At 51.9% G+C, this 9,883-nt stretch overlaps 1 protein-coding gene across 1 annotated transcript in view; it reads left to right on the forward strand.

The window, feature by feature from the left end:
* BCAS4 (breast carcinoma amplified sequence 4) overlaps positions 1-9,883 on the forward strand; it is a 57,073-nt gene that overhangs the window by 14,327 nt on the left and 32,863 nt on the right. The window contains exon 2 of the mRNA XM_010835124.1: positions 2,310-2,470. Coding sequence (XP_010833426.1) covers positions 2,310-2,470 — 161 coding nt within the window. The remainder of the gene's footprint in view (positions 1-2,309; positions 2,471-9,883) is intronic.

A 9,883-nucleotide genomic window follows, 5' to 3' on the forward strand; every position in this document is an offset into this window, starting at 1 on the left:
GCGGGCTACAGACTCGACTCGACTCATCTAGACTGTGCTCCATCACGGATCTGTGCCCTCTCCCGTCTCTCATGCTTTCCTCTGGGTCCGAAGGAACCACCAACCTCCCCGCTCCCAGCTCAGTGGCCTCTCGGCTCCTTTCTCCCTTAGTGCATTCAGGACATTTTTTTAAAACCATGCTTTTGTTTTTGGGGGGTGGGGGGGACTTCCTGTGTGTTTCCAGCCCCCCTTCCACTGTGGTCCCCTTCCCCTGTCAAGCCTCCCCAAGTCAGGCACAGAAATAGTCCCAGCTGTGAGACGAAGGCTCCAGAGTTTAAAATTGCAGCTCTGTACTATTTATACTCCAGCCGGAAAGAGGTGTTTTTGCGCAGCCGTTTATTTGGTTGTGGTAGCGACAGCCTAGGCTGCAGGCGGCAGCTTCTGCACTGTATAAACATTTCTCTGGGGACAAGTGGGCGCTGAGGGCAGCCTTCAGGTGAGGGGGCAGTGCCAGGCCTGCCCAGAAACGGCTGGGAACACCTCCCTGCAGCGAGCAATTCGGCCTCTTAAGCCAGAGAAAGTACTTCATGTTCCAACTGAACTTCCTTCCGAGATGCCTGGTTATTAGGGGGAAAAAAGACAAAAAAGCAGGTATTTTATTTGTCATGAAAATAGTACATGCTTGAGGGGGAAAAGGGTTCAAACTACTCCTTTATGCAAGTGATTGAAGCAGACCCTTCATGTTCTGTTTTGCTTGGCCCATGAAGCATTAAAAAGGAAAAATAATTTTAAAAAATATATGTGCCACTATTTAAAAATCGGGACATTTTCTATAAAGTTAAAATTTCTGGCTTCTCTTGAAAATGGAAGATTCTGGCAACCCTGGCCTCACGTTTCCTGATTTCTCTGAGTGGCTGGCTGCTCTCGAACTAGGCAAGTGCTTCTCGAGTCACTCCGAGCCCCAGTGGCCTGCTTCATTCATTTGCCTTACTGCATGGTCTTGGTAACTTTTGAGTTTTGGACCCTTCACATGACATAAAATACTCAAAGCTCCCATGTCAGACCGTATTCTCCAGTTCCTACTCCCCAGGGCTAAACACACACTATGAATAGGGTCTCCAGATAAACTACAGGATCCCCCATCAAGTATGAATTTCAGGTAAACAACAAATACTTTTTTAGTGTAAGTGTTGTTGTTTAGTCTCTACGTTGTGTCCAACTCCTTGTGACCCCATGGACTGTTGCCCACCAGGCTCCTCTGTCCATGGGATTTCCCAGGCAAGAATACTGGTGTGGGTAGCCATTTCCTTCTCCAGGGGATCTTCCCGACCCAGGGATTGAACCTGCGTCTCCTGCAGTGGCAGGCGGGTTCTTTACTGCTGAGCCACCAGGGAGCCCAGGGGAAGTATGCTTCCTTGTGTGCGCGCTCAGTCGTGTCCGACTCTGTGACCCCATAGACTAGCCCACCAGGGTCCTCTGTCCATGGGATTTTCCAGGCAAGAATGCTGGAGTGGGTTGCCGTTTCCTATTCCAAGGGATCTTCCCAACCCAGGGATCAAAGCTGCATCTCTGGTGTCTCCTGCATCGGCTAACCCCCTATTTGCAGTTTGGTACATGTCATTCAGGTGGCTCTAGTGGTAAAGAACCCGCCTGCAACGCAGGTGACATAATGAGACTCGGGTTGGATCTCTGGGTCGTGAAGATCCCCTGGTGAAGGAAATGGCAACCCACTCCAGTATTCTAGCCTGGAGAATCCCACGGACAAAGCAGCCTGGTAGGCTATAGTCCATAGGGTCGCAAAGAGTCGGACACGACTGAATTGACTTAGCATGCACACACATGTCATTCCAGTTGAAATGAGATGGAATGACATTCCATTGTTGAAACATGTACATTTCTCGGTGTTCATACAAGGATAGTTTTATATTCTGCCTCTCTTGCAGCTCACTGTTTCTCTCCATGGTGTTTCTCAGTAGGCATTTTTCGGTGCTGATAAGAGCAGGCTTTGAGGCTGGGGACTCAAACCTACCTGAGAATGTGGGCCCCTTGAGCAGGTTCCCTTACTTCTCTGACCCTCAGTTTCCTTATCTGGACCATGGGTGGTGATAAGGGTCACTTTGTTATCTCCTGTGGGTATTTATTTATCTCCTCTCTTTTGAGAACCGCATGGAGCGGATGGTCCGAAGTGGCTTTAACCAGAGCAGTTAAACAGAGGCGTCCACAGGCATCGAGACTGCCACCAGCACTTCCAGCTTTCAAATGAGGCTAGAGAGGTTTTGAAAAGGGAAAGGAGGTCTGGAGGGAACTGGGCAGATAATCCTAAGATTTAGTTTGCTTAAAAAAAAAAGAAAAAGAAAATGAAGGGCGTTTGTCTCCCTGGAAACCACTTGCTAATCTCCAGGATATTGTCTCTTTTCAGGCGAAGGAGGTGGAGGAGACCATCGAGGGGTTGCTCCTCAGGCTGGAAGAGTTTTGCAGCCTGGCTGACATGGTGAGTGCCTGGCTGACATGGTGAGGGCCTGCCTGGGAGGCGCGGGTCGAGGCCCGGGCCAGGCTTCAGGGCCCTCCTGGGCCTCCCTGGGGAGCCATCTTGGAGGTGGCTTAGCGAGCAGGAGGCGTGGGCAGCGGCCGGCCTAGGGAAGCCACCCTCTCCCTCTCCCTCTCTCTCTCCACACGAGGCTCCCCGAGGCGGCCATCTTGTTAACGCCCTTCCCCCCAGACGCTTTCACTCCTTGGAGGAGGCGGGAGCGGGCCACCAGGTGGCGCTCTCGGCCCCGATGCGGGGCGCCGACCGGCGGGGATGCTAAGCCTATATTTAACTTTCCTCGCTCGGCGCCGTTCACCAGGCAAACGTGGAGACAGCCAGGAAATGGCTTCAGGCCTGGGAGGCCCAGGGGGAGCCTCCCGGCCGGGCCCTGGCCCTGGCGGGGCCGGGCATGGAGTGCCTTCCTGAATCCTTGGCTGGCTCCGCTGTTGCCTCCTCCCCTGTTGTGTGGAGACGGATCCTCCTGGCTGGAGGGAAGATGGTGCCCTGGGCCAGGAAGACAAGGTCTGCAGGATTGTTGCCAGATAGATGAGGGGCCCTGAGGAGCACTGACAGAATGTTCTGGAAGTTCCCAAGCTTATTAAAGGCACACCAGCAGCCAGGGTTCGTGGCTTCTGCCTGGAGGCCCAAAGGGTTGAGCTCCATATTGGGAGCAGGCCTGCCTCTCCCCGGAGCACTGGAAGCCCAGCTGGGCGCGGCCGTGGGGAAGGGCTCCGGGTGTCTGGAGATGCGGTGGTGAGAGCCCAGAGAGCCACGTTTGTTGAGCATCTGCTTTGTGCCAGACTCCGTCCGGAGCGTGCTTCCCGTGTCCTCCCGTCTCACCTCAGAGCAGCCCTCCATGATGGGTGCAGCTCCATCCCCTGACGCTCGGCACACATCTGAGCGCCTCCCTGCGCCAGCCGCTGGGGACGCTGCAGTGAACCAGGCAACAGACGTTCCCACGAGGACCTGCGTGTGTGCTTCTCTTGAGGGCCGATTTTTTAGTTCAGGTGTGGGTCCAGGTGGGAACCAGGTAACGAGACCGACTTTGAACAGCCTGAGTAGTCGTTTCTTCATCGGAACATCGTTCACCTTCTCCGACTGGTCACGTGAAGAGGCTGAGAATGCAGAGAGAGACCAATCTGTCTCCCTGCCCCCACCCCCTGTCTCTGATCCCCTAGGTTACCGGGGAAACCGATCTGTGTATCAGCGCTGGCCTGGAGGTGTGTTCCAGGTGCAAATGGGAGGCTTTGTAAAGGGAAAGAGGTTCTAGAAGGAACCAGGCACATAATCCCAAGACTCAGTTTGCTTTAAAAAAAAATATGAGGAGCAGAGGTGTTAAATTGTGCCTGGAAAATTGGGGAGGCTTTGCAGAACAGGTGGTGATTAATTTGGGGTTTGAAAGAGGAACGAGAAGAATTCAGTTGCTGGGAGTGGGGGGTGGGGTGGCAGGCATCCAGGCAGAGGGACTGGTCTGTGGGGGCGGTGTGCTGGGCGCAGCGGACCGATGTGGGCCCCCGCAGCAGGGGGATTGCGAAGGTGGTAGGGACGGGTGATCCTGAGACATCTTTGATCTCAAATCCCAGCCCATCTTCCTCCTGTGACTAGAGACCCACTCTCCACCCATGATGAGAGCTCTGGATGAAAGCCCACTTGGATAGACAGAGAGGGGCCCAGGCCTTACTAGCCTTACTAGCCTTAAAAACGTCAAGGCTTCCCAAAGCCTGCGTTTGTCTTGACAGGAGGCCCAAGGTTGCATGCAGCATGGAGAAGGTCCTTTCTGAACTCAAAGTCTAGAGATGCATTGATGCAAAGGTTTTAAATACAGAGGTCGCAGGATGACCTGTGGGCCCAATCCTGCCTGCAGATGTGTTGGATGCTTCTGGGAAAAAAGAAAGGAGGACTAAGCGGCTGACATTTATAGAATGTCATGCAAAAAAAAAAAAAATGTGGATTTCCAGCTTCTCTTGGAAAAGCAAAGATCTGTCTTCCACTCGCGTCCCCCCACCCCTTGGGTGCTTTTCCTCACCCGGCCAGCATCAGCCGAGCTGGGTAGTGGCTGCCCCCTGTGGAGAGCACACGTGCTTTGCAGCTCGTCACCGTCCCCATGGGAGCCTTCCTGACTCCCCTGCCACCTGCCAGCGGCATCCATCCTGCGTGTGTGTCTTTTGTGGTAGAGAAAATTTCTCTGTACTTCGGGCCCTACTGAAAGCAGGCACATAGTAAACAGACCAAGAGAGTCCTGTGTTTTAAGAAATGGAATGGAGTGTACTTCTGTCAAAGTGAAGACTGTTTCCATGTGCTTATATGCAAATAAGCATGTCTACATCATAATAGAATGATGCCTTTGTGGCCCTTGGAGGCGTTGTTTTTGTTTTTTTGCAGTCACTACGAGGAGGCTCTGCACTGATGATATTTAGATTATAGAGATCCTCTCAGTCCCGCCAGCTGATGGTTAGCTTATCCAGTGTGTCTGTGCTCAGGTGTCATGGACTCCATGGTACAGAAAGAGATCTATCCAGCTAGTGGCCCTGGCTTGGGACCTCCTTCTTTCTTCTGATCCAAGCTTCGGACGAGTGGGGACCTGTGGGAGGCAGGCGATGTCCCAGCGTGGAGTGCTGTCCCCTGCTTGGGCCTTTGTGAACACCGATCAGGTTAGAGGTCCCAGAGAGGCTGGTCTCCCTGGTGGCCGTCCAGAGAGAAACACTTCGTTTCTGATGAAATCAGGCTCCTGGAAATGAGAGTCCAGCTTCCAGTCTGTTGAATTAAGTTCTCCGCCAGTCTGTCCCGGATCACTCTTAAGTAACCAGCGTTCACACATGTGCTCACCACCTTTTCTGATCTGGGATATAATGCCTCTTGGCTTCACCCCAAGCTCTGACTCCTCCCAGTGTGAGGCTGTGGCCATGGTATGTCACCTCTCTGTACCTTGATTCCCTCCTCTGTAAAATGGAGATGGTGGTTGGTTCTGAGTATCTGTGGCAGCATCAGACTGCCCCAAAACTTCATGATGTGAAACACCCACCAGTTTATCATGTGGGCCAGGACAGAGCACAGAGGGTATGGTTGGTCTGAGCCAAGTGGCACCTGCTGGGGTGAGGCCGTCCAGGGTGGCTCCTTCCCTCACTTGTCTGATGTCTTAGCTGGGAGGGCTGGGTGGCCGGGGACTAGTTGGCTCAAGTCTCTTCCATACAGCCTCTCCTCGTGGCCACATGGGCTTTCTCGTAGCATGGCAGTCTGGCCTCCCAGAGCCAGCATTCCAACAAACAGAACATAGAGGTATGCTTGGGTATGGCAATTGACACAGCGTGACTTCTGTCATATCTTACTGGTCAGAGGAGCCACATAGCCTACCCAGACCCAAAGGGAAAGGACATAGACCCCTCTTCTTCATGGAAGGAACGTGCAGAATGTGTGGCCGTCTTTCACCCACTGCACATGGTACCCATCTCCAAAGAGTTACCATGAGGAATAGACAAGGCAGGGTGTGCCCTTTACACCCACTAGAATGACCAGAACGCAAAAGACAGTGGCACGTGTGGGTGAGGGTGTGGGGAGCTGACACTCCCCTTCACTGGCTGGTGGAAATACGCAAAGGGACAGTCACGTGGAACACACAGCCGTTTCTTATAAAGTCAGACATACACTTACCCTGCACCCCAGCAGTTCTAATCCTAGATAATAACCCAAGAAAAGTGAAAACAAGCGTTCGGAGACTTGCAGATAAATGTTCATGGCAGCTTTGTCCGTCGTACTCTCAGCTGGAAACAACCTAGTATCTGTCAGCAGCTGTTGTTTAGTTGTTCGAGTCTTTTGTGACCCCACAGACTGTAGCCCGCGGATACTCTGTCCATGGAATTTTCCAGGCAAGAATACTGGAGCGGGTTGCCATTTCCTTGTCCAGGGGATCTTCCTGACCCAGGGATGGAACCCATGTGTCTCGCATTGGCAGGCAGATTCTTTACCACTGAGCCATCAGGGAAGCCCCAGTCAGCAGTAGGAACCAGTAAATAGGGAATTCCCTGGCAGTCCAAAGGTTAGCACCCGGTGCTCCCACTGCCAAGGGCTCGGGTTTAATCTCTGGTTGGGGAACTAGGATCGCACAAGCCTTGTGGCATCGCTGAAAAATAAAAAGAATTGAGTAAATAAGCTGTTGTTTATTCATACACTGGGATGCACAGCCGTGGAAGAGAATGACCAGCCATATACAACAACACAGGTGATTCTCACAGACACGCTGTTGAGAGAAAGAAGCTGGACACAGGAGCACTTTCTGTGTGGAGCTCCGTAATCTGAAGTTCAAAAACAGGCAGAACCACTCCCTGTGATGGAAGTCAGATAGAGGTTAGCTTTGGGAGGGTGCTCATGACTGGGAGGAGGCTAGAGGGAGTCTTACAGAGCAAGGGGTGTTCCATGCATTGGTCTGGTTCCACAGATGTAAACACATGTACCAGTTCATCAAGCCGCTGGCTAAGGCCTGGGCTCTTTACTGTGTATCGTTTGCACTCAATTAATAATAATTGCTTAGCATGGTGCCTACTATGTCTTAAGTGACCCATGAATAGCAGCTACTGAGGTCATCGGCGGCGTCAATTTCAAAGCACCAGAGGGTCATGCCACTGATGAGTTTATCCACAGAAACTGGATTTGTGAGGCTGCTCAGCTCAGTGCCCTCAGGGCCTTGGGCAGCTTGTCTGGGCCCTCCGAAACCCCAGTGGCCTTGGGCCCACCTTCTGGTGGGGAGCGGACTCTCCCCTCTCTCACGTAGGCGGAGAAAACTTCCTGTTGGCCTCAGCCCAGCAGTTGCATTTGGCATTGGCGTGTGTTCTTAGGTCAAGTGCATTTGGCTCTCCTTTCTGGGCCCTGCCTCGTCCAGGACAGCCGTGTTTGCTCTGTGATAACCCCCTGCATCCGCTGCCCAGACTTCTGGGCTCCGGAGACCAGCTCTGGGGAGTGGAGATGACAGGCTCCCAGGTCTATAATCCTGGCTGGAGGTTCGTCCCAGCAGAGGCTCAGATAGTACTGATTCTTCCCTGCCATCTTTGTTCTTCTGAGCAGTAGGCCCAAGCATGAACTCAGATGTCTGTGACGTGATGATGTGAAATGAGTTGGATGTAAGAAAAGAAATGTGTTCCTTTTCTCCCGCTCCCCTAGACGATGAAACAGTGTAGGGTGTGGCCACGGACACCATGTTGGGGAGACTTTAGGGAGTGGTGGGGACTGTGGTTAACCCAAGGAGGCCATTGTCACCTGGCTCCAGCTGATTGTTGCCACGTGGAACATGGGCTCAGTGTGGCTGGGGCCTCTGTTTTTCACAAGAAGCTAGAAATCTGAGTTTCTAAGGCGAATGCCTGCAACTCTAGATCTTGGCACCTAGCTTGGTTGTACTTCTGGGGCTTTAAGCGTGACACAGGCTGGCTCTGCATGGGCCCACTGGAACACATCTGCAGATGTCTGGTATTAGCAGGTGGCCTCAGACCCAAAGAATCGACCATCTCCCACTTTGCAGCTTGTGACCTTGGCCAGATGATGTGGTTTTTCTGTTTCATCACCTATGCAATGAGGTTGAAGAGTGAACAGTTCCTGCTGTTCATCATTCACATGATGAACGCTCCTGGGTGTTGGTGTCCCGCCCTCCCTGGTTTTTGCCTTTTGGTTCCCAGCTTACTGGGGAGCCCAGGGAAAGGCTTGGGGTTGTTTCAGACGCCCTCCATTTCCTCCTCAAGGACCTGCAGTCTGCCTTCCGGGCAGGAGTGGACAGTTCCCCGCTGCCCTCATTCTCAGCCAGTGGAGAGGCCTCTGCGGACAGGGGTCTTCCTGCTCCGCCCACAGACCCTCAACCCTCCAGTTCCTACAGATCCGGAGGAAGGCAGGGAGGGGTCCCTGAATCTCGTCTCTGCCACATTCCCTTCACCCCATGGGTTGCTAGGACCAGTCCCTCCTGATGCTCACGTGTTTCCCCTCTTTAGAAATCAGCAGAAAAGACCTGCCTTTGATCCCGGTGCTCCTGATTGCCATGAGTTTCCTGTTCTTCACTGTGTCTTAGCAGTTTCTCCTGAGGTTAGCCTTGTTTGCTGACAAAAGTCCGTCTAGTCAAAGCTATGGTTTTTCCAGTAGTCATGTATGGGTGTGAGAATTGGACTATAAAGAAAGCTGAGTGCCAGAGAATTGATGCTTTTCAACTGTGGCGTTGGAGAAGACTCTTGAGAGTCCCTTGGACTGCAAGGAGATCCAACCAGTCCATCCTAAAGGAGATAAGTCCTGACTATTCATTGGAAGGACTGATGCTGAAGCTGAAACTCCAGTACTTTGGCCACCAGATGCAAAGAACTGACTCATTTGAAAAGACCGTGATGCTGGGAAAGATTGAAGGCGGGACGAGAAGGGGACGACAGAGGATGAGATGGGTGGATGAAATCACCAACTCGATGGACATAAGTTTGAGCAAGCTCTGGGAGTTGGTGATGGACAGGGAAATCTGGCGTGCTGCAGTCTATAGGGTCGAAAAGAGTCAGACACGAATGAGTGACTGAACTGGACTGAACTAGTCTTGCTGAGGGAGAGACTTCTCTCTAGACATTCAGCCTGGGGGAACAAAGGAAGATATTGAGCACTTTTGCCTATTCCAGCTGACAAATGCAGGTGCCTGCGGAAGCTCCAGTGTAGGCGTGGAGCTTGGCTAAAAACGGGTTGCCAGCTGACCCCACACAAGCTAGACCAGACTTAGAGGGGCCTGGGAATCAGCATTAGGCTTCCTCCAGAGTTGGACATGACTGAAGTGACTTAGCAGCAGCAGCAGCAGGGGATCTGGATGCTCCTTAGCACCTGAGAGTCATATGTATACTGCCTCTGCGTGATGAGGTTGTGGTAACATGGAAATTGTATCTCTCTCTAACACACACACATACACATACACACACACACACTTAAGGATTAGACTTGTCCTCTTGGCTCTGAAGGAAAATGGAGGCTTAAGTGTCCAATCTCAGTGATCAAGAAATACAGCTTCCCAAACTTCACAGTCACTTTTGGGGTCCTTCCAAGCAGAAGAAACTTAAGTGAGATGCGTGATGTGCAGGAAATACTTCACACAGTGGCTACATGTAGGAAGCAGTTAATGATTATTATTAATTATCATTAGGGCTTCCCCAGTGGCTCAGACAGTAAAGAATCTGCCTGTAATGCAGGAGACCTGAGTTTGACCCCTGGGTCAGGAAGATCCCCCGGAAAAAGGAATGGCAACCCTCTCCAGTATTAGTTTCAGTGGAACAAAAACTCGACTTTGCTCAACTTTAATTTAGGGGAAAGATTTTGATTCTTTCCATTTGGTTCAGTTCAGTGGTTAATAAAATAAAGATAGTTTGAAGCTGGTGCTGTTTT

This window comes from Bison bison, unplaced genomic scaffold (assembly GCF_000754665.1).
Source record: "Bison bison bison isolate TAMUID 2011002044 unplaced genomic scaffold, Bison_UMD1.0 scf7180017864038, whole genome shotgun sequence".
In the NCBI taxonomy this organism is placed as follows: Eukaryota; Metazoa; Chordata; class Mammalia; order Artiodactyla; family Bovidae; genus Bison; species Bison bison.